The sequence below is a fragment of the Clinocottus analis genome, unplaced genomic scaffold (assembly GCF_023055335.1).
Source record: "Clinocottus analis isolate CAN_PGR_092001 unplaced genomic scaffold, fCliAna1.0.p SCAF_4, whole genome shotgun sequence".
Classification (NCBI taxonomy): Eukaryota; Metazoa; Chordata; class Actinopteri; order Perciformes; family Cottidae; genus Clinocottus; species Clinocottus analis.
In genome coordinates this window covers 21944973-21969890 of record NW_027176153.1, presented here as the reverse complement: position 1 = coordinate 21969890, position 24918 = coordinate 21944973, and the positions used below count along the sequence as shown (strand labels likewise).

Here is a 24918-nt window from a genome sequence, read left to right as displayed (position 1 = left end):
AGGCTCATACAGTGAGTTCTTCTGCACCTTTTATAGCTCTTAAAGCAGGTGGTTTGAAGGAAAAGGCTGAAAAGCGCTAAAGGCAACAACATGTTCGTCCATCTCTCAATACTTTGGCTTCCCTGTCTGAAGCACGCAGCCCAAAGCCCATTTATTACCAAGGATGGTAAGTTAAAAGAAACATGACCATATTCATACTGTATGAGGTGAACAGAGACTAAATAAGACATGTTTAGGCAACACAAATGGTAGAAATGAACTTTTATGAACTGTAAACACACTATGAAAGGGATGAAGTTGTAAATCTTATTTTTCTGTAAATGGGACGATAATTTACTAAATGTAAATCACGTTTTATTGAAGAAGACTTAACACTAGAGATTCAGACCATAAATCTGAATAATAATGTTAGAAGTAAGGTCCTTTTCTCATCGACTTCCATGCAATTGGACATATTTCTTAAATGAGATCAGTTAGCATTAGCGCACAAGCTACAGCGTGATTGTAACTACTCACAAGGCCAGTTGGTAATGTCATCAAGCTTCTAGATCGAAATAAGTTGTGCTGCAGTCATTTATGCTCTTAAAATACATATTTTTGTGTATGAAATGTTTCATATAACTGTCACTGGATGATCACATGGTGACGCTACAGAGGGAAAACAATAGGGCCTGTGATGATGTTCAGAGAAGTGGGGGAAGCAGGTGTGGGATAAACGGGAAGCTTTTAGGTTGATGAACATTTCCACAAGTAGAAACACATTACTCTCATGGCTTCCAGAAAAAGATATTTAACTTAATCAAGTAGCATGGATACAGCGCTATCTGTTCAGGGACAATCCTTTATTGTATTTATTTGTATTACTTTTTTCTCATTCGGTCAGGGCTTTGTGAAATTTGCATCTCTGCAGTGCGACATGCAAATCGTTCAATGAATGACCTCATGAGTAAAAAAACAAAACCTCCATCTGCTGTGTTAAAAACTCAGTTCAGTGCAGTAAGGCTTTCACTTTCATGAACACCATTCAAAACACAGGTGTAACACGTTGTATGTTCAATAGCCCGTTGCAGCAATGTGCAGAGATGTGACTGATGGGGATGTTTGTGTTTGTACAGCAATCATATTTCAAGCTTTTTCCGGGTACAAAAATAATGTTTTCAGCAGCGCAGCTCCAGAATAGAAATACTTCTGACTTCATCCAGTACAACAGCTTCTCAAAACTCCTTTTGTTGTATCAACTGCACCAACAATAATAAGTTCAAATCCTCCTGTGAACCCTTCAGACTCTTTTTTTCCGAACAACCTCCGTATCTCTGACACACCTCCTGAATTACAGCCGTGTGAAAAAGGCAGACACAAATGGCGATGATATTTCCAACCCTGAATCTGTGTTGTGATCCAGCAGAGCTCCAAAGCTCGAATCCCCGAAAGAGAAAGAAAAAGCAAGCAGCTGCCACGCTCAACACCTTTTTTTTTTTTTTTCCAAAGAAGCCACTGGGTTATAAAAACCAAAGGAAGTGTGTACTCACCAAATGGAGGTTCCATACTTGAACTGACTTGTGTATTTACATTGACCATTTCGTCCTCTGCTCCCTCTCGAACATGTGTTTAAAATCCTCGTTTTCCTCCCTCACCATAACGTGTGAAAATGTGGAAGTTTTGGCGCAGGTTGCTGTAGTGTGAGAAGGGTGTTGTTGGTGCAAGGTAAGGCCGGTGTTGCCGCTGTTATCTTATTGATTTTCCTAATCTGGGCAAATGTGGGTGGGGAGGTTAAACAGTAACCAAGCTCGTATGGACACCAATCTATATAGCAGCTGTAACTAAGGCAACACATTGATAGAAACTCAAATAGACATGAAGTTATTACATGATTTCCCTTCTTTCTCATCACCAGACAGACGTTTTCTGTACAGATCGGGAGTGATTAAGAGCGCTTAATAAGAAACTGAGTTTATGAAGAAGATAAAAACAATAGAAAAGCTGGAGGGTTGGGAGAAACATAAAAGTCAGAGGAGTGGAGAATGTACTGAAGGTGGCAGCGAACAAATTGTATGATGAGTGACGTCACCAGTTTTTTATTTCAAATGTCCCCGGCTGCTGAGCTGTTGGATACAGAAATGGGCCTGAGTCACCTGTGGATGTGAGACATCCTCGGAAATCTACTTGAATGTGATTTCCAGTTTTCCAGCTGAAATGGAAATCGCCTGTTTCACTTCATAAAAGGCACGTTTTGTGCCATCCAGCTCCTTATGATGGATACAATGAAGCCTATTTCACAGGCAAGTTTACTTTAGACTTTCTTAAAATATTATGACAATTTAACATGATTTACTTGTACTACCCTGTCTATAGCAATCTTTATATTTATCTTTTATATTTAGCTTGAAAAGAAGTACGAAGCGTAGAATCTGATGTCAAATTCCATGTATGTGTGAATGTACATGGCCATTAAAGCTGATTCTGATATTAAGACATCCATTACACACTGCTTTTATGAAATTTTGTTCACATTTGTGTGAAATACCCCCTTTTGGCTTTCTTGCCACAAGTTGGATGAGAAGATCGATGCCATTCTCATATCTGTACAATAAATATGAAACTACGGCCCACAGCCAGTTAGCTTAGCTTAGCATAGACTAGAAACAGGGTAAAAACATCTGGCTCCGTCCAAAGATAACAAACACTAAAGAACTTACTAATTAACATGTTTATGCACATTTGTTAAACTTTACAAAAAATGAAGACACATTTATGGTTTGACAATTGTTTATGTGCTGGACAATTTCTTGGCATGAATTTATAAAAATAAATATACGTTGAATATATTAAACAAAGTATGCTCATTAACAAGCTTCAGATGTGCTGATTGTGTTACCTTCAGACAGATTGTTGTTTCCTCCGGTTTATGTCTTTCGTGATAAATTAAGTTAACACTCTCCTGGCTTCAGCTTACAGCACACGATGTCTAAGTTCTCTCAGCAAGAAAGTGAATGCGCTTATTTCACAAAATTTCTGTTAAGGTATTGACTGGTGGCAACAACTGACTACCATTTTATACAGAGTTCAAATCTATGAATGTAATCAAATCCTAATGAACACAACTACACAAGAGAAAGCTTGGCAGATGTTTTTTTAGCCACTTTCTATTTCTCAACAAGCCTCTTAAATAAACAGTTTTTACAGTAAGCGAAGGAAGGGCCGAGCTCGGTTGCTCGTTACACTTTTGTTTGTTTGCTGGGCAAAAGTGGTTTCTACATTAAATATTTTACGTGTTTGCAGGTAGTGGCTCTCCGTGTGTGTGTGTGTGTGTGTGTGTGTGTGTGTGTGTGTGTGTGTGTGTGTGTGTGTGTGTGTGTGCGTGTGTGTGTGTGTGTGTGTGTGTGTGTGAATTGGTTGAAAGGGACAGCTAATTTCATATTTCAGATCATAAAAGCTGCATTAGTCTCCTGTTTTATAGCACAGAGATTTAATGAGCTGAAATGCAAGGCAGAAAATGTTGTGCATCATCAGTGAATAAACACAAAGCATTGAATAGCCAAAGTACATGAATAGTAATATATTAGTTATTTATAACTTAATTAAACGTTCAGACAGGCAAACAGACAACTGTGATTCAAACACATCGACTGATGAAATGATTGGACTTTTTTTCACATCTTGAATCAGGTTGGAAAGAGAATCAAGAACACATTCAAGGTTATGTATAATCTGTGCAAGAAAAGTGTTTAATTTTTCTAAATGCCTCTCAAAGGCCCATACAATAAGTGCAAAAAACTCTTAGTTACAAACAGCAATAAACATGACCACATGAACTCACCTGTGTGTTAAACATTCATGAATAAAGATTCACTTTGAATATAGTGGTAACTGGACAGCTGCATCATTTTGTTATGCAGCCTTTGTGTTGGTTCAAACTTGACTTTGGATGATGACATGTTTCTTCCATTAAAACATTTTTTAAACTCTGTTGTCTTTTGGGTTTTCTGTTTGCTTAAACTGGTTTCTCCAGCAGGAGCCCTCGAAGCTGGACGGACACACAAAGCGAGGTTTCCCGTTCTCATAGGGAGCCTCGCCCACCCAGTTCCCCCTAAAACACAAATGGACATGATAATAGCCTTAACCTTTTGGAAACCTTGGCAAAAATCCTCCCGCGCTCATTTTAAGTCTAAGCATGCCCCATTCAGACAATCTTTGGGCTAAAATAAGTAATTTTTCCATTTTTAAACCAAACAACACAGTTTTTTCTCCTTCCTAACAGGTCAAGACTTTGTTTTATTGTGATCTTTGTCGCAGATTCTGATTCTTTAAGGCCTAATTTTTCCTAAAAGGTGTGTTATTGACCGCTCGAGGTGGCATTTTGGGGAAATCTGGCTCATATCATGCTGGAGTTACGATCAAAATATCTTTTAAAAGTGTTTGTTTTTTTTGCAAATATAATTTTTTTTTACAAGACTTTGCTAAACAAATACACACAAGCATTGGACTTAATTTGGGGTTCTACGGTGACTCAAAAAGTAGTCGCAAAGCATCTACTTCGAGTCGGCGAGAAGGTCGTACACTATTATATCCACTAGATGGCGGTATGCATCTGAATTTAGCGACTTCCTCCCCGCAGTTAAAAACTGCGTGAAGAAGAACCTGCGGCCGAAAAGCCTCATTGGTTGAGCCGCGGTGACGTCAGAGGTACTCGTCTGCGCAGCGCTGTCAACATGGCGGCGGTAGATGTCATAGTGGACAACTTGGTGACACTCTGGAGGATACCAGCCGTCCGGCAAAACTTCCACTGGATATTTTTGCTAATTTCGGTGGTGGGGTCGATCCTGAAGGAGCTGGAGCTCGTCCCGCAGACGTATTTCAGCAGCAACAGAAATGCCCTGAATGTGTGAGTCGTGCTAGTGGGTTGTTTTGCTTTGTTTTGTCAGCCAACTGAAATAATGAATGGAAACTCCTGTACTCACAAGTTGCTCACTGTAGACACTTTGTGGGGAGCTGCTGGCCATCTTCTGATTTCCTTGGACTGCGTTGTAATGAGGTTAGCTACGTCGACGTAATTTGGGTCAAAGGTCAAATTTGACTTCTGCTGATAGCTTGTTTTGGCTAATGTTAGCAAACCTTTGGTACATATTGCTGTATTACTCAGTAAAGTCACTTTGGGGACTCAGTGGCCACTCCAACAAACGTATTTAGCTTTAACCATTTAAAAATGTATAAATATCTGATTTAAATGCTTAACGTTCCCCCACATCAATGGGTGCACAATTATCATTATCATTTAAGCAGGCTCTGAAACATCAACTCGTGTTTCTGCGCTAATTCACATTTGTTAAAAATATGTTTTTAATTTTGTTCTCAGTGAAACTTTAGGCACTGTTGGTCAGTCGATAATTATACCAGGCTTTTTTTCACCTTTCTTTTTTATTTTAATGACATTTTATAGCCCAAACAATGTTATTCTTAAAAAAGATGTCGCCCTACAGTTTATCCAACTGCACTGTTGAGGAACAAATGTAGTCATGAAGTAATGAAATGATTTTCATGGATGGAAATACTGAAAGGGTTAAAATGGGTAAATACATCTATTAATACCCACAGCCCAGTGGCAAATTACAAAAGATAATCTGCGCTATTAGCTAAGCGCTAATGTGAATGACCCTTTCTTTTTGCAGGTATTTTGTCAAAGTATCCTGGGGGTGGACGTTGCTGCTCCTGACCCCCTTCCTCCTCCTCTCCAACTCCTCCTTCAACAGGAGCGTGTCCTTCCTCAGCCGGCGCCTGCTGTCTCTGGCGGTGGCAACAACCATCTGGTACGTCTGCACCAAGACTTTCTTCTACATCGAGGACGCAACCGGCTCGTGTTTTGAAACTGACGGCGGGGAGATGGTCAAGACGGAGCTCACCACCAAAGTCAGCTGCAGGCAGGCCGGCTTCCACTGGAACGGCTATGACATCTCTGGACACTCCTTCATCCTGGCCTACTCGGCTCTCTTCATCATCGAGGAAACGGCCCCCATGGCCTCCCTGAAGACAGCCAGTCTCTCTGCACTGCCCAGGATGGTCCTAAACCTGCTGTACGTAGCCTTGAATCTGATAGTGATTGTTTGGGTGTGGATGTTTGCCTGCACCTCCGTTTACTTCCATTACCCGTCTCACAAGTTGCTCGGAACCATATGCGGCCTGTTGGGGTGGTATCTGACATATCGGGTTTGGTATCTAAAACCTTTGTCACCAGGACTCCCTCCTCAGCGCCAACCAAAAGGACTGAAACCACACATCTGAGTCATACTTTCCTGTACAACGTTCCATCCTCAAAACAACACACTACATTTGATATCTGTATTCGGGTCCAAGCTGGCCATTCTATTTTAAGCTGTTTTAAGTTATTCCCTCCGCACAGAAAGGTCGTTTAGTACAGGATGGTGTATGGCAGCTGCTGTTCCCAAATTTACTCCTGGTAATCTGAGATAAAAGCAAGACGCTGCCCAGCTTCAGCCTCTCACCTTCAGCCTCTGAGGCTTGCATGCGACACCATTGTTTGTCCTCCAGTTGCCTTCTAATGTTTGACTCTTGGCTGAGTAATCACAGCTTTTAGATAACTGAGTTTGAACATTAGTGAATGTTTCCAGTTCCAGTTGTATAGCACTGATTTCCAATGTAAAGAAGCTCCAATTTAATTTTATAGGAAACTACCTGCAGAACAAAGTCGGGTCAGACACTGTAACTACAGTGGGCCTAAATAATTTACTGATTTAAACGAGCTGTCTCGTATGGTTTGGAGTTACTGTGCCTGTGTGTCAACATTATGTAAAGTTTTCTTCGAAAAGTGCGTAGAAAGATCATTTTAATTGATCATCATTCACTTCATTTTTAAATAGGAATGTCGTCATTATTGATTTTGCTCATTATTTAATTTGGCAATAATGTCCTCACAATTAGTATTCAGATGTTGTGTTCTATCCAAGCAAAAGCAACAAATCCTCCACAGATGGAATCGTAGAGTGTTTGGCTTTTGTTCTTGGAAACATTTAAATATTAAATCGATTTAGTTGTAGTTTGATTTTCTAAAGTTGGATTAATTGATTGATCAACTAAGTTTCAGTTGTAACTCGATTTGTGGAAACTGAATTGATCCTGTTTACATATTGTCAAATATTGCCACGTCTGATGAATGTTGTTACTCTGTTCCATAAAGCGCCAAACTACTAGAAACGCAGCAAAGATTAATATGTGCACTGACCATATTTGGAGTTCCTTATACACTACCCCGCTACTCACTAGATAACCAAATCCTTTTTAATCTGCATCTGAAGTCCCCAACCAATCCTCTATTTACTCCCGAAGGAGTAATGTTTGTTAAAAACTACAATTGCCAGGAACTTACTTTAATTTTCCAATCTGAAGTGTATTCACGTCTTCATTAGAAAGCTCTGAGTCTGACCAAGTAGCAGAGTTGTTAAGTATTGAAATAAGAACAAAAAAATGTTTTGGTCTCTTTGCAGGATTTATTACCAAAAGTCTTGTGTGTTATTTTGCATGATTATTGATTTACAATGTCAGAAGCAATTGATTGAGCTCCAGCATTGATGTGTGCATTGTCTTGATGTGTCCAATACACAGTTACACGCTGTGTACGGCAGGGAACACTGTAGTTTGTGGTCAAATAAAAACCAGTATGTGTTTATTCCATTTTCATTATTTATTTGTCATTGATGGCAACTGAATAAATTAAGGCTTATGAACAAACATCATAAAAAGCACCATAAATAAATGCATATATATAGAAATATAAAAAATAAAAAGTAAAAAATAAAAAAATACTATAGTGAAATATAATGGCCACAAATCACAACTAGGATTTCTTGACTTGAACTCGTTTCGTGTGTTCAAAGAAGTACAGATCCAGCCCCTCAGGTAGCATGACTTCAGGCTGAAGAAGCAGTGGAGTCTTAACCGGTGTGCTTGCAGTAATCAAAAAGCATTCACAATGATTGGCTGAATATGAAGTTTCTTGACGTTTCCCCCTGCAGTGTCATCTGCTGTTTGTCAATTAACAAAAGAAGTGTGTCTGAGGATCAAAAAGTAAACATGAATAACAGTTAACCAAATGTTAGAATTAACTTGCAACAGGAAATACTTTACACTTTGTGTCCTCCTTTCTTTCTTCAAAACGTGGTAAAATTCCGATATATATTTTTAAATCTTCTCTTTTGTGCCATTTACATCACTGCTGGTTTGTACAAAAACAGTTTGAAACCAAACAACATCCCTGTTTCCTTTAATCCACATCTCAAGTGTCTTCTTGTCCATATCAAACGTGAAACTGAACACAATGAACTATAGCTTCCGCACCATTACTTTCTTCATGAGAATCAGATTTATTATCAGATGTGACACAGCGAGTAGATGCTGCTATTAAAGGAGCATTGATCGTTGTCTTTGGTTCAAAGTTTTCTGCCACAGCAGCTAATCACCACCTGCAGAGACAAGTTTCTGTAGCCAGAGAAAAACCGGGAGCATCCAAACTGAAGAAAAAAAACACTAAATAAATGAGCTTTCTTATCAAAAGGCTTGGGCTGTACAGAAACACTGTAATGGGAGTCCTTACTGCAAGAGATGTCTGTATAACCAGCCATGAAACCAACAGCAATTTAGAACTCCAGCTAAGTATTTCAAACTGAGTTAAACCTAAAAATCAGAGCAGCTCAGGAGCAGAATTAAAACATGTTAAACCCTGGAGGTCTGACTAAGAAAAAAGCAGAAAGCTCCCGTTAGGGGTGAACAGAGTGTGGAGCGAGAAATGCGCACGGCATCAACAAACAACGAGACAGCTGGCAAGGCTGGCTTTGGGGGGGTTTCTTTTTCCTCATCACACTCCTTTAAAGCCCTCCGATGAGTCAGCTTTTCCTCCCCTGTTCCTCTCATTCGACCTTTAGAGCTCATTAAAAATTCAGCCCGGTAAAATGAACAAGACGATGTACAATTCAAAATATCTATCTGTAAAAACAATCTTGCGTCTGTCAGGAGGAGTCAGCGACCAACAAAAAGCAGTAAAATCCAGTTTTTCTTCGCCTCGGTATTGCTGAAGGACCATCTTGAACACACGGTACAGTGCAGGTGCTTCAAATGTTACAATCAGCAAGATAATATTTCGGGAATCTGTAGTTTGAAATGTTCGGTAGTGATCATAAATTCTGCCTCTGGGCAGTGCCCATCCATCACGAAACGCTTACACAATAAGAAAGTACCCATGCAATGAGATATACATCCTAAACCTAATGCAACTCTATTTGTGCCGTAGATGCAGAATTTACAATTTCACTACCAGTTCAGCCAAAGTGTAACTTTTCAAACACCAAAGTTTTGTATCGTCTGAATTCCTGCTCAGCGACAAAGACGGTGACAGTGGACCAGTGTGTGTTGCGTGATCCGTGGTGCGCTAAATAAACTGACTTAGTGTCTCTGTGTTCTATTGTGTGAAGGGTGTACAGTTAGTTAAAATAAGTCGCTCCACATTTTAGGAAATGCACTTCAATTAACATTCTCGTGGAGAGTTAGACGAGAAGATCGACCGCTCTAAGGCCTGTCTGTTGAATTCTATGCAGCAGTTAAGTTAATAGTTAAGCTTATATATACAGCGCCAATTTCACGTATCAAAGACTCTTCTGCCCATCTGGATATAAGACATGTTGCTGCACAATAAATACTAAAATACAATAATGTATACCGGAAAAAAATGTATGTTGAATTTATTTTATTATTACTTTTTATTTACTTGACCTTTGGTTCATAATTTTTTTAATAGATAAGATTATATTATATCTATATATATATATATTATTATATATATGATATGTATATGTGTATATGTGTTTTATGTAACACACAAATAATGTTTCACGAACCAAATTTCTGACTGCTAGAAAATATAGGTTAAAAAAATATTTTTCATTGAGAGGGTTAAAAGAGTCTTTGAGCATTGTTTCCAGTAATAATGCTAAGCTAAGCTAACCAGCTGCTAGCTTCGAAATAAACGTAGATAAACAGCAGTCCACAGCCTTCTGGGTTTTTCATAGATTGCTGGGTTTATATTTTCCAGAAAGTTAGCCGTTTCCAGTCTTTACGCTAAGCTAAGCTAAGCTAAGCTAACCATAGCCCGGCTGCACCGCTTCATATTCAACAGATAGACTTTTTTTTAGAGTGGATCTACGTCCCTGCGAGAAAGTTAAATAAAAGAACACATTTCCCCAAATGTCAAACTGTTCGCTGAAGGTTTGCCTCCATCCTTCCCTCATTTCTTCTGGCAGTTGTCTGGCAGCAGCACTTAACAGAAAGTCTGTCGTGTCACATCTCCCTGCGGTTTTTAGTGGGTGAACCTCAGGCTGACGACGAGGTGACGAGCAGGTATGAGTCATGACTATAAGAGTGGCATGCGAAGGTCAGTTAACCCCTGTTGGTGTTACTGTGTTTAACATATCGTCTGGGTTTCTTCTTCAGGGTTTCGGTACGAGAAGACCTGGTGCATGCCTCCAGCTAAAGTTAAACGAGGACTTGTCGGCCGCAAGTTGCCAGAAAGTAAACTCAATGAAGGCCTTCATTACCAGAAAATGTGCTGTCAACAATTTCTTATCATGGAATGTTTTAATATTCTTTGTTCACCCAGGTAAGTAATAGTGTTCTCTATATAGATTCATTATGTTTTCCTGCAGTCATAAAACATTACAGAAAAGTTGAAACATCACACAAATACACTAGACATTTAACACAACAAGGGAGCATTCACTACATGTATTTCTTTTTTAAATACCAGTAGGCAAAGTAGCCCATCCCTCCCAGCGAGCCCATGAGAAAAGAGGCCCCGAAGAAGGACGGCGGATTCTTTTTTACCATCCGGAAGGCGTTGGGTAGGACCGCGGACAGGAGGGTTGTGTGGATGTCGCCCAGGACCTTGCGGAAAGCGTAGCGTTTTTGCACGCGCACAAAAAAGGACTGCAGGTTGTCTCGGCTGCCGTCCTCCCAGTATTTCTTAGAAAGTCCCAAGAACTTGAGCCTGTGCAACAAGGCTCCAAGGCAGACGTCAGCGAGTGTAAATTCAGGTCCACATAGCCACAACTCACACTTTTGACCTGCAAGAGAATGAAAGATTCATAACTAAACATTGTTGGGACATGTTATGATGGAAGATAAGGATGTGTTTTGTTATTTTCCTGACATACCTTGATACTCTAGTTTTCTTTTCTCCAGTTCAGCCTCCACTTGATCTAGAACCATGGCTAACTCCCCCAGGATTTTCTTCAGGTAGTTCACGTTATCGTGGTCCAAGATTTTTGCCTGACAATCGTTTGCAAAAAGGATGGGAGAATTATTGATGTATAACCTTAGTTCCAGCACACGGAGCTGGGAGTTATCTATCATCATGAGGATACATGTGGATTGCAAGTACTTTAAGAAGAAGATATCATGAATACGATGTAATAAAACACAATATGTGCCCCTCCAGTACTTGCATATAAAGTCATCATGTTAATAAAACCTTATTTTAATAACCATAGTCACAAAACCAGCCGTATGAGGCTGTATTCAACACATCCGACAACCAACATTCAGTCAAACTGCGGAGTTCATCCATGTCTGTCCAACATGTCCTCCCTTTAGTAGTTTATCTTATTAGATATAGATGTGTGTCAAATTGTCATCATTTGTCAAGTAGGTTGTATGCAGACAGACGGACGAACAACCTTAACAGCCAGAATACATGGCGCTAGTTAACATGTTTATAGTTAACAACACATGTAGTTTTACTCCTTCCTTGTTTTTCGGGTTGTCTTTCATAGTTGTTTTAACTTCACATCATTATGCTTGTGGACTTTTTCCTGAAGCAAACACTGATGGAAAGTGTGCAGAACAGAGCCGCCGACAGCCAGCCAGCGTTCAAAGACTTTGCTGATTTCCCAGCGGGACAAACTTGATTCATGAAGTACAGCTCGGGCTGATGGGAATATCATCACTTTTTGCAGTTATGCGCTGACATCGGATGCCGGTCTGGTGCTGGTATTGGATGACACCAGATGAAAAGCGGAGTCGTCCCGTGGGAAACATTAATGATACTCATGGAAGCGCTGATCCGTTTAATAGTTTGTTGAAATATATTTCTGGTCTAAAGTGATGGACCGAGCAACCGACGGATCAATCAACACGCTGACGCTCCTGGAGCTGCGAAGGAAAACATGGCGGCGTGACACAAAACCTCTTTTTTTTTTAACACTCCAAACCGGTACGACTGGATATTTTCTCCAGGGAATATGAACTGTTTTTAGATCAAAGGTTTGGTGTTTCAGGGTTTCTTCTTTTGTTCAGCTCTTTACTTCCCTCAGCTGCAGACTGAAAGATTAAATAAATGATCTGTTCAGAGTCAAACCCCAATAAAGACAAGCGGGACTTTTGGTGAGCTTGTCTTTCACAAAATATTATAGCGGTAAATTAGCCGGTAGAGCTGTTAAAATAATATATCCATGATATGTATGTCACCGTTCATAAGTCTGACATATTTTTAGCGTGACATGTATTATATTTAATTGATTTTGACTCAATAAATTAACTTAAATATGAAGTTTTCTTTTGAAAATAGTATTCCAGGTATATTTAAATGTGTGACTTTAAAGGAACTACATTTTTGAATTAATATGATATTTGTTTAGGATTGTTTAAGAGATTTTAAGAGGATAATTCCCACAATGTTTACTTAAATTAAAAACCCTTAAGTAAGGGATGATTATATATTATTTGGTTGAAAACAACGTGTTCACATCATCAGTGATGTGCACATCATTTGAAAGTTAATGTAAAGAATTATGGGATTCAGTTGAAAAGGGGTCGTGCCTCCCTGACAAACGACAGTACAATATATAATGAAGACAAGTCATGAATGAATGCATTTTAAATCACAATAAATGAAGACGAGTTATACATTAATGTTCATGAGACACAACTCACCATGAGCTTCTTCTGCTTGGACAGATACGGTTCTGTGAGCTGAGGCTCCTCGTGGTCCAACTTCATCAGCTCTGTCGCAGCATTGGCCAGATGTCCTGAACACACACACACACACACACACACACACAGGACACATAGGACACATATGAAGTCTCTTGATCTATTGAAAACTGATATTTTAACAAATACAAAATAAATAGTTTTTAGTCAAATCTGCCAAATCCTTGAACATGTTGCTCAGGAGATAATCTTTATACACTTTAGTGGGCAAAGTAGTCTTAAATTGCAGATATGCTTTTGCGTATTCTTTGCACACAACAGACATATTAGCGATGAGTGTGTGTAACCCTCTCGAGGAGTTATCTGACTCTCAGGAGGACGAACTCTTCTCTGAGCTCCCTTCAGGCCCCTTGAGGGAGAGGGACACTTGTGATGTTAAAGAGCATAATTAAAACATATATCTGAGGCTTCATATCGCGAGGTATTTGGAAAGGTTTCAGTTTATGATATCCTTTAGTCAGAAACATAATATTACAACTCAGAAGTTTTAAATTTGACTCTTTAGTAAAAATGATTGAATGTAAAACAAACATAAGTGGATAATGAAATACAAAAATAACTGATGTTTTCCTATTAAATTATCCATGAAATTGATTTATTAGATACAGAGACTCACCAGAGTTTTACTGGACACTAAATTGTGCTGCAGAATTTCATCTCGTTCGGCTCATTTGATTTGATTTACATGCCGAAGCCAATAACCTGATGGAAGGAGCACTAGAGGCAGCTATCAGCTGTTGGGATGTAGAAAACCTGGCGTCACTGCATTATGCTGCATTTAGGAAATCTTAGTATTGACCAGCGTCAAATTACACTGATGCTGTTGGCGCCGAGCACGCGAATGCCGCAAGGGAGATGCATAGCTTTGCATTTGTAATTTATTTCTGCTTTGGGAGTCCAGCTGATCCCAAAGTTGGATCTCATCCAGCTCACCGCCTCGAGCCTGTGAAGGTTGAAAACACTGACACTGTGTGTTACGTGTCGAAAACAGGACATCCCCCCTGTCTTCTTGTAATCCAGACGCTGAATTGAAAAAAAACCACGTCGACACAATGCGGCGAGCTGGCTGCGCTTACTTCGTATTTCTGCGGTGGCGTACTTTGGGATCATGGAGTCGGTGGTGAGCTCCGGGTGGAGGATGCAGCCGTGTGTGTAGGCGTCCATGGGCAGGCCGTCCAGCAGCTGACGGTACTGCTGCACGCGCTCCAGGAGAGGCGAGTCGGCATCGGGGACCAGCTGAGACACCGTTTCTGTGGAGCCGAGACACAACGACGTGAACGCAGCAATGCGGGGGACATGTTTTCATGCAGCTCGGGACCTCGACACCGCCCTCTGAAGACGACAATCACAGGGACGGAAAAACATGCGTATAGATTCAACGAAATGTGCGAACAAAGCCAGAAAAACAATCCTTTGGTATCATTCTTGGTATATTTTCTTAACCCGTTAAAAACTGTGGAACCAATTTTTGGCTTCAGACATTTTCTTCTGTGTTTGAGTCGTCGTAAGAACCCCAAATTAATTCCAATACTTGTGTTTATTGTATGTATTTGTTCAGCAAAGTCTTTGCAAAAAAATGTATATCTGCAAAATAAAAATCATTTTAAAAAGATATTTTGATCGTAACTATGAACATCCAGCATGATATGAGCCAGATTCCCCCAAAATGCCTCCTGGAGCGGTCAATAAGACACCTTTATGGAAAGATTAGGACCTAAAGAATCAGAATCTGCAACAAAAATCACAATAAAACAAAGACTTGGCCTGTTAGGAAGCAGTTTCAGTCAAAAAAAACTGTGTCGTTCAGTTTAAACATGGAAAATCTACGTATTTTATGCCAAAAGATCGTCTGAATGGGGCATGCTGGGACTTAAAATGTTCGTGGACGTTTTCCAAAAGGTTAAACTTCCCTGAACACTTGAGGTTTCTAAGCAACAGTTATTCGTCCCTCCAGCAGAGCAAGTCTCCGTGCTACCAGCGAGGTAACCAGGGAACTCACCGGCGCTCAGCGCCATTAAGACATGACGGACGCAGTCTGAAAAAAAAACATCTGGAGACCAAAAAGAGCTTCTGGTAATCTATTTGGAGTGAAAGAGTAAACAGGTTTAACCTAAAAACACAGTTTAACCCCACGAGATGAAAATCAAGCACAATCCAGTTGATGAAAAACACAAAATATTAATAATAATAATGCATTTCACTGCTCAGAATCTTTTTTTTTTACACGTTGGATTTGTACGGATTAAACAACAGAGATAAAACATGATAGCATGTAAGTGAAATAGTGTAAGAGATGATGATCAGTTTTGGTTTCAGTTTTCATTCGTGATGAGGAATTCTACTGGGCCTGTGACCACAGGACCTGAAACATCTTTTATGGTTCTGGAACAGATTTGTCAAAATGTATATATTCAGGTTATGTTATTTAGGTTATTTAGCTTATGTTGCAGAACATAATAAACAGACAGATATGAGAGTGATATCAATTTTCTCATAAAACTCTGCCATAAAACTACTTTTCACACATTTTTTTCAAGATTTTTTCAACAGATTATTTCACAAAACTACTTTTAAAAATGATTGAGGGAACCACCTTTTCTATTTTGCTGAGCTGACTTCATGCTGCATGTGAGGGGAACATGTTCGACTTGATGACCTGGATGAAATTAAGGATATTATCATTAAGGGTGAAAACACGTCAGCGCAACAGAGGCAGCTCGACGGTCACGGACAAGCTCAGGTGCGGCAGAGCTGACGGTCGGCTGCTCGAGGAACGACCGGGCCGACGGAGGCGCTCGGGGATCGGGTGGAGCTGCACCTGGCAGGGATCCAGAAAGCTGAGTAATCAGTCGCAGGACCTGCATGCCGACCTGGGGCCTGCCATGCGGTGGTCCTCTATGGTCTGCTGCAGCGCCATGTGGGGGAGGACTGAGAACTAAGAACCATCTGAAGAACGGCGCGTTATCTCGAGGACAGACATGCGCATTACAGAATATAAAAGCGACTGACCGTTTGATTGTCAGTCGACAAACAGTTTCTGGCAGTAAGAGCCCTCTGCTGCCGCTCAACAACACAGTGAAGTGGTCCGAGTCGGCACCGCGTTGCTCGGACCGGCTGCAGCACACATTGTTAAATGTTCTGCTCTCATCCAGCAGATTGACTCCTCTAAACGTGTTGAGCATTGGTCAGATGAAACGCCCCACAGCTGAAATGTTACAATTCCACTTTATTGTCGCAGACTTCAAACTAATTCATTCCTTTAGAAGTTAACGCAATGAATGACCTGCTAGCTCACTATCAGACAGCCTAAATGAATGTGTGTGAAAGAGAAGAAGACATCAAACACCAGGGTCCGTTACAGCCTTCTCTTGGTGAGCGAGCAGTGAACCAGATCTTCTGCAGCGCTTTTAAAGCAGCGCTGCGAAGACCAAGCGACCATAAACTATGCTAGGACAAGGGAGATAGTTACTGGGCAACATCCCTCAGGCTTTAACTGGTTCAAGGTTCCTCGGACAATTACATGACAGCATAATGTCTCAACTGACATCTATAGGACACGCCGCCCACATAGAGATTCAGAGAAAACAGGACTCACTCAGTGTCTGCATCATGACGTTTGCTCACTTTTAGAACTGCACAGGCAGCGGATGAACCCGTCACTGACTCACAATGTGCATTTCACATATTGGCACATCGTAAGAATTTGATTGAATCGTAATACTTTTGCCACATTTTACTCCCAAGCGATTCCCTCCGGTTTCACATTGCTGCAGAGACATTGTTCCACCAGCGTTCATGTTGTCACACACTGTACGAGGACGACAGATGGCCACAAATTGATGTCGTCCAATTTGCTTTGCTGCTCCAGCTTCACAAACTGCGTGGCTGCGGCCTGATATTCTCAAACTGCCCCAGAAAAGCCCACGCTGAGAAATGTGTGTCAACTGGTTTTGTAGTACATAAATTAATGGCACGTTTCCCAAAAGCACAACTAAAACTATTGTGAACCGGGTCAAACATGCACTGCTCGGTGTCTATAGGCAATTAATCATGTTTGACGGAGGCAGATGTTTCATTTTTAGCTTTCTTTTTTGACCCATGACTTTTTAATGTTTTTCCAGCTGACATGTTTTAAAACATAAATCTTGTAAAACGGGTCTTGAATGTTTAATGTATGCAAAAAGTCAGCATTCTAACCAGGTGATGATCCATGTTGGAAATCCAATGGAATGAAATGCAAAATCCACTTGAAAGAAATGCTAATGGTGGCGTTTTGTCGAGGGAACCAGGGCGATGCTAACTGCAGGTTGGACGACACACATGCATCGTTCCTGCAGCACGCAAGACACTACCTTGAATAACAAGCTGGGCTGCTGGAGGATAAACGACCGAGAGTCGCTAACGTTTGTCTAAAGTTAAACTCTAAAAATCTGAGATTTGTTCCACTTGCTGGGGAAATTCCACTCAGTTGGTTTGTGTTAGTCATGACTACAGCTTTTTATTTAAAGTATATTATCAGCAGTTGGGAATTTACATGTTCCTTGGCCTTATTAGAAATGCTGCGCTGCTACAGCGAATATATTATTACAACTCATGTTGCATAGACAAACACAGGTTCATCCATTCCGTCCACGTTTTCTTTTGTGCGTTTGGTTTTTGAAAGACACAAAAGAAAGACCCCGTCCCGTCCAAACTCTTTGAACGCAGAGTATTTCTCTTACTTCAGCAGGTAGAGAAACCCAAAGCTCCACCGACCCGCCGTGACCTGCTGCACCGGAGCCCCTCGGCTCGTTACTCTGTTAAAACCGACGAGCGATGGAAGAGAAACAGCTTCGTTAGGTAAATGAAAAATGCACCGTACCTCCCGCAAAGGTTTTCTCCAGGTAATCTATAATCTGATTGTAGTCACTGATGATGGTGTCGCCGTGGAGGAAAACGGGCACCTCCTCGCCCAGGTTCAGCCTCATGAACCAGGGCTCCTTGTGCTCCTGCAGCGGCATGCTCACGTCCCTCTCCTCGCAGACCAGACCCTTCTCATGAATGACTAGACGAACCTGCAGATCACAAGCACAGTGCAGCTGATGAGCAGGGAAAGATGAGACGGCAAAAGCTTTCGGCCCTTTCGTGCCAGGGAGTCAAACCAAAACAAATAAGAGTAACAAGAGGAAATTAAAAGTTAGCCTATACTCTGTATAATGAATGTGAATATCTGTGTGAAGTAATATGCACATGGTGACATGTTTAGGCTTTAAATACACAGTGTGATGTCTGCAATTTTATCTGAAGTCAATAAAAACATGACACAATACGTCTCGGGGTTTTTCGGTTGTTGCAAGAATTCCAAAGCTGAGCGAGTAGGTCATAAGTTCATCTGTTGGTTATTATTGTTGTGTATAATAAATAACCTTATCTGAATTGTTTGTGTGGTCTGGCGAAACAATGATATGCTTTACAGCGTGCAAACGCTTCAGCAGAAACCTTCAGGGATGAAGGATAAGCCAAGGTCCGCACAGAGCTATTAGTGGGAATACGATTAGAGAGAGAGGAGATGACACTTGGGCTGTAAAGTGCTACTTTTGGCTGCTCATGAGGAGCAAACAAAACGGGGGTTTTGCCCAACAAGGCCAGACATGGCGTAATTAAATAATATTAAATGATTTAGTAACGCGAGCAGTAATTACAGACCGACAGCTGGTTCTGAATGAAGGAACAAAACTATGAATGCAGCTGCAAAGTCCAGCAATTTAGACCATGTTTATAGTCTAAATATTAAATGTATGCACATGCAGCTGTCGCCAGGACAAATTCCTTGTATGTGAAAGCATGCAGGGCAATAAATGGTTCTGATTCTGAACCAAAAAAGAAGCTTCTTACATCTCTATTGGCAGAACTTTACACACTTGATCAAGGATTTCTGTGCAAAACATCGTTTCAGGCTCATACAGTGATGGGTGAAGCCCACAGCAGCATCGTCACTTCAAGAGTTTGTTATATAATAATGTTAGTCACCCCTTAGTGATGATGGCAAGTAGTTCATCTCCCTGGAAACAACAAAGTATACACGCCCTACTTAACTTCAGCTACATGTGTGTTGCTGTGTTGTTCACAGTGGTGGGAAGTCATCAGTAATACTGACCTTAAGTACAATTTTGATCTTGATTTGGGGATTTGTATTTCAGTTTTGTTTCATACTTCTACTCCACTACATTTATTTCTAGTTCGTAGTTACAATATTAAGGTTTCATATGATATGATGAACTTCCAAACTTGTAAAATACAAGACATGAGTATAAATTAGTTGTGACGACTTAAAACAAAAAGGAGTGTCTGGTTTTTCTGCCGTGGTTTCATTTAAAAGGGCCAGTCTGTAGGATTTCGGGGGATTTCTTGTTGTGTTTTTTACATTCCCAGCAGGACGTATGGATGGTACGGAAACCCAGTGATAAACAGTTGCCTGTGCTAAATTATGAAACACTTAAGCATTGATAAGCTCCGACATTACTGTTGCTTTTATGTTGCTGCACTTATTAATGCTTTTGTGTAATTAATGATCACGCTGCTGCGGGCATCTCTGCAGGGCCGAGCTCCTCCAACAGCATCCAGACACAAAGTGAAGTCAGCGGATTACAAATACGCTCCTTACTATAAGTGCAAGAAAACATTTGCAAGTAAACAGGCAGTACTTTATCAGAATGTATGTTCAACAAACATGTACACAAACACATTCATGCATTAGGATTAACAATAGTATATTTATCTGCAGAAGAAGTATTCTTACTGCTAATACTTTTGTATTTGTCCTTGAGTAGGACTTTGAATTAAGGACTTTTACTTGCAGCAGAGTCTTTTTGTTAATTGTCGTATTAATGTTTTAATTCTTTCTAAGATTTAAGTACTTCTTTGGTGGCGTCCTGACACACAGGCCTCTAAAAAGTGACAGTCACAGCCTCACAGTGTGTGTATTGAAGGTGTAAATCTCTAACCTGCAGGCTCTTAGGTTGGCAGCGCTCTATTGATTCGTGAGGCTGATCTCTAAATGTGCAGTTACTTCAGGGTATCAAGCTCCTTCTGTCTCTCATCTCCATCATATATCTGTTGTGTTTTCAAGACGTCGCTCGTGTGAGATACATGAACGTGGCCCGCTTCCAGTCCGGGCCGTGCAGCACAGTTACAGTCGTGGCAGTTAGCCATGAAGCATATTAAACACAGAATAAAGGATGAAGAAAGTGCTGTGCAGGATAAATTCAATGGCTCAGCTTCGCTCCTCTCCTCTGGAACTTGCTGAGGCGTCAACAGTCTTCCCCCTAAACATCTGATGACAGTATTGTTTTCACAGGGTTGTTGATCTATCGGAGAAGTGATTCCTTTCTCATGGTCGCTTGCTCTGTCTCGTTGCCAAAACGGTAACTGTAGGTTTTCTTTTTAGAAAAAGTTCTTTCATGTCGCACAAGATTGACAAAATAAAACATTTTCTTGCGAGGCGCTGTGGAGGTACGTTGAGCAATCACATTGCATTTGTGTTGCATTCAGACCCAAAATATTCAGTTTAATTCTGGCGGAGTGGACAACCTGGTGCTGGGCCTCCTAATCTCATAAAAGCCATCCCAAAAATGCCATTTAGAGCTTGCATCAGCTTGCATAACAACAAACGCCAAGCGCCATTGTAAAAGTACATAAAATCAGGAATTCAGTGAAATCCATGAGTGTTGTCCCTAAATAAATGCATGCCAAAAGCTATGCTCATTGACATTGCAGTCACACATGATCGTGAAGTATCTTCAGCGCCTCCAGCTCCAGAATAAGTGATGTGCCGACATGAGACTGAGCATCAACTCAAGGTTGTTGGAGAGGAATATGAAGTCATGCCATCCTTCAAATGAGAAAGAGTCACGGCGGTGCATGCATTGAACCTTTTATCCTGACAGGAACACTTCAGCAGTCTTATATTATGGTGTGTAATAAAAGACCAAAGCACAAGCAAAGTGAAACGCACAAGGACTAATGATTATTTTAAAGAGTTTTTTTTCAAGTGTAATTTATTCCTGCAGAGGGCAAACTGTAATCTAGCAGATCCTTACTTTTAAAAAGCTGGAACCAATAAACGAATATTAATAAATGACCAAAATAGTCAACTGATCAGGCGATTAATGGACTAATCGTTTCAGCTCTAACACTTAAAGAGTGTAAACCACGTGTTCAGATATGGGTCAATGATAAAGCACCGATTGTCGATTCATAACAGTGGATGTGTATGTTTTTAAAGGTGTTTTCTAGCTATTTACTATTGCACTTAAATCTATTTGGTAAATCTACAAGGAACCGAAGTTGTAAAAGAAAGCAGCAGAAGCTGATACGGATCAATCACAACGTCCAAAGTCTAAAGTAACGTTCTTCAACTGCTGGTTTTGCTCGAGCATCAGTCCAATATGCAACAAATCCTCTTATACAAGATATTGAAACTTATTTTGCATTAAAAATGACTGACCCAATTAACGACATGAAACAATGATCAGAATAGTTGCCGATTCAATTCCTGTCAATCGACAAATTGTTGCAGCTAAACAATTAGAGGGACAGAACGCTGGAGACGTCTTCAAACCAAAAAAAAAAGATAAAAAGTTGGAGAAACTACTTGAGAAGAGAGCAATTATAAATGTTGTGGATATAGATGTTATGAAGGTTCAATGACGTACGTAACTGTGCGGGTAGTCGCTGTAGTTATTTCTGCTCTGGCAAAGTAAAATCACAAAGGTTTTAGTTTCTATTAGCAACAGCTGTGGTGGATGCCCGTTTGTAGATTATTTTCATAAAGACTGAAGAAAGAAATGCTAACTGAGAGACTAAACAGCGAGTTGTAGGAGCTAGTGGAACAGAGACGATGCACTGGACGTGACAGCAGGACTTGTGCCTCTCGATCAGACCCAGCCTGTCTGGTTAATATAATGTCCTTCAGACTGCACACCCCCCAGTTTGAAAGAAATGCCACAGTGATGTCACAGGGGTTTTCCATTGAAGGACTTCTCAAAGCTCCACAGAAGACACAAGACGTGATGTGTTTCCACACACTGTGCATACCTTTGACTAGTGAACTGATCTGTATCTGTACGATTGATGGAGTGCCCCTTTAATATACATGCTGCTTGTGAAACCCTGTGGATCATATGGTACAAAGTCAGCCTTTATACGAGTTATTCATCTGAATGAATTGCTTTCAGAGCTTGATTTGATCCAACATGTTAATTTAAGGAGCGGTATACAAAGGTTACTGTCTAACATAACCAATGGTACACTTAAAGAAGCCCTTAAAATAACAACATATGCTTTGATAAGCTGCAGAAGGGGGAAGATGGCCTTTGTTTTGTACATCATTTCAATTAATTATTTAGTATGCCATGTGTCAAAAGCACAGGTTGTAGCGACATTTACCTGCCATAGGAAGACAGAATAGCTTCAACATGTCATTGAAAAGTGGAAGCTCGTGAGATATGAGGGGGGGATTCATACAGTGGTAAATAAACGGGATATTTGCCACCAATCCAGCTTTAAGTCGAGGAAATGAGCCCCATGCTGCAGCGCATTTCTACGCGTCTCAAACGGGAGATCTGCCCTGCTGCAGGATCATATTCATATTCCGGGGCAATATGTGCAAGAATAAACATGCACAGAAAAACATGTTTTGAGCATAATAAACAAGCAGAGCTCCAGTGTGTAGCACCATGCAAAAGGGACGTGGAGCCAGCTCCATTTTCGAAGCTCTGCCCTTTTTTTTTTTTTTTTTTTTTTTTTTTACCTTTTGGGAGGTGAAAGACTGCGTCCAGTGGTACAAAACGAGCCTGTCTTTACTGAAGGGTCTGGGCTCTGCCGTCGGTTCTTCGCACTCCTCCCCGTCTGTGATTTTACCGTCTTCGTCCATGGCTGAGATGGGCCACCAGCTACAGTTGGTGGGGGTAACATTGTTGGAAGACGCCATGACAGAGCGTTTTGTGCGTGTGGAGGAGAGAGGAGCGAGGAGGGAGAGAGAATAGGAGCGAGAGAGAGAGAGAGAGAGAGAGAGAGAGAGAGAGAGAGAGAGAGAGAGAGAGAGAGAGAGAGAGAGAGAGAGAGAGAGAGATCTCAGCAGCTCGTGCTCAGCAGCAGCAGCAGCGGTTCACGCGGCAGCAGCATCCGTCAGTTTCGGACAGCTCCGGTGCTGAATTCGGCTTCAACGACAATTTTTTTTATTTATTTTTTTGTCTCGCGAAATCCATATGCAAATAGCTACTTACTCGAGCATGCTGCTGCACTTTTCTTTCGATTCAATCAATGTGTAACCGTGGGCTGTTACATCACATGATGAGCCACGCACAAACATGCGCGGTGAATCCCGCGGAGGAAGCGTTTTTACACAGGAAGGTCAAGCGGCCCTCTGTAAGGACATGGAGGCTGTTTATACAGGGCGACAGGCAGGGTTACATTGATTTATTTGTTTACGCCTACACGTACCACTGGACCCAAAAGTCAACAATAGCTTTTTGTAAACAGCAACAAGCCATATATTATATCAAATACGTACGCTAACTAAATAGTGGTGGAATGTAACTTGCAGTACTATGTAACTTTACTTGAGTGTTTTCATTTCATAGTTATATTTCAATACATCTCGGAGGCATGTAGTGTACTTCATCCCTTGTCTGACAGCTAAAGTTACTTACTCGGCTACTTGTTCATACCCTTCCTTTACAGTATCTCCTTCTGATAAACAAAGGATGAAATCCCTTTCTGGGTTGAGAAAATCCTGCTACTTCTTATGCTAAATAAACTATTCCACCCCCTTATTGGATAGCAGCCGTATACACGTTTAATATGGAACATATATTGCATAATATACTGTATATTCATAATATACTTGTCATCAGTTTCATTGTTGTTGTTTTTAGATGAGGCATTTTAGCTAATAATAGTATGCTTTAATTTTATTTTTGGATTATTTTTGTTCAATAAAGTATGTGTATTTTTACTGAAGTAAAATATTTGAGAACTTTTTCTTCCACGGCTCCAAGAGTCTTCCAAAAAAGTTGAACACCGATGTAATACAATATATGATGCAGTTACCACCATTGGCCAGCGGGGGGAGTGAAGAGCGTGAAGTAGGCTCACAGTACAATGTCTTACATTAGGTTGCAATTATTAAAAAAAAGATTGATTGGACATTATTGAGTAGACTAGACCTCTAGTTATCCAGCCAATAACTCTGACTACCAAAATACATAACATAATCCGATTTATGAGACGATGTTGCTATATTACAAAATGTGTAATGATAACGTCACATGACTAAATGTATGCCATAACATATTTGTTACATAAACTGTGAATATATGAACAACATAAACACAGGGTGTACTTACCTATTGAAGTATTTAATAATGAGATAAATGAGATCATAGCGTTGCTTCAAAATCGGGCCAAAAATAAAGTGAATTGATATTTAAATCACAAAACCTATTAAAAAAAATATAGCATGTTGTTTATTCAATACATAAACTCATGTTTTGTATATGCTTGCACTGAGTGTTTCTCATTTCATCAAGAACTTTAGAGCAACTCATGTGTGTTGGTGCTTGTGATCAATTTTAACAAAGTCATTGTTTCAAAATATCTCTGAAAAATAAATCATCATATTGGATGATGGCCCAGCCGTAAGATCACAGTAACATCAAATTTAATTTATAGGTCTGTATCAGATCAAGCTCCTTAGTTGCCTAATTAACTGCAGGGGGAACTTGTGCAGAACAGAGTCTTCAATGGCGTGAACTCCAGCCCGAGGTGGCAAGACTCTGGCATGGCTCCTTGCAGGCAGCAGCACAAGGATTGGGTTGTATTTTTGGAAGG

The 24918-nt window shown here is 40.5% G+C and overlaps 2 protein-coding genes across 4 annotated transcripts; one reads left to right on the top strand and one right to left on the bottom strand.

The window, feature by feature from the left end:
- The first annotated feature begins 4702 nt into the window (after window positions 1-4702).
- On the top strand, window positions 4703-11570 carry fitm2 (fat storage inducing transmembrane protein 2). Of its 3 annotated transcripts, XR_011079511.1 has the most exons (4): window positions 4703-4882; window positions 5667-6068; window positions 10492-10657; window positions 10805-11570. XR_011079511.1 is itself a non-coding variant. In XM_068597170.1 (3 exons), exons 1-3 carry the CDS (start codon window positions 4710-4712, stop codon window positions 10529-10531), a joined length of 615 nt encoding a protein of 204 aa, XP_068453271.1. In that variant the 5' UTR covers window positions 4703-4709; the 3' UTR covers window positions 10532-11570. The 3 variants fall into 3 exon arrangements, 2 of the variants coding, with proteins under 2 accessions (XP_068453271.1, XP_068453270.1); XM_068597170.1 differs by having other exon boundaries at window positions 10492-11570; XM_068597169.1 differs by lacking the exons at window positions 10492-10657; window positions 10805-11570 and having other exon boundaries at window positions 5667-7678.
- gdap1l1 (ganglioside induced differentiation associated protein 1-like 1) lies at window positions 9859-23044 on the bottom strand. Its single transcript, XM_068597168.1, has 6 exons — window positions 22838-23044; window positions 17909-18101; window positions 14124-14297; window positions 12988-13082; window positions 11211-11325; window positions 9859-11120 (listed from the first exon to the last, which is right to left on the bottom strand). The coding sequence occupies exons 1-6, from the start codon at window positions 23015-23017 to the stop codon at window positions 10777-10779; spliced, it is 1101 nt and encodes a 366-aa protein (XP_068453269.1). The 5' UTR covers window positions 23018-23044; the 3' UTR covers window positions 9859-10776.
- Between the last annotated feature and the right edge of the window lie 1874 nt (window positions 23045-24918).

Excerpts from the sequence above, each read along its gene's own strand:
- gdap1l1 (XM_068597168.1), bottom strand. The coding sequence starts at position 23,017 with ATGGCGTCTTCCAACAATGTTACCCCCACCAACTGTAGCTGGTGGCCC. Across the intron at positions 14,298-17,908 it reads GGAGAAAACCTTTGCGGGAG|AAACGGTGTCTCAGCTGGTC; the intron begins GTACGGTGCATT and ends TCGGCTCCACAG. Across the intron at positions 11,121-11,210 it reads AAGAAAACTAGAGTATCAAG|GTCAAAAGTGTGAGTTGTGG; the intron begins GTATGTCAGGAA and ends ATTCTCTTGCAG.
- fitm2 (XM_068597169.1), top strand. The coding sequence starts at position 4,710 with ATGGCGGCGGTAGATGTCATAGTGGACAACTTGGTGACACTCTGGAGG. Across the intron at positions 4,883-5,666 it reads AACAGAAATGCCCTGAATGT|GTATTTTGTCAAAGTATCCT; the intron begins GTGAGTCGTGCT and ends TTCTTTTTGCAG.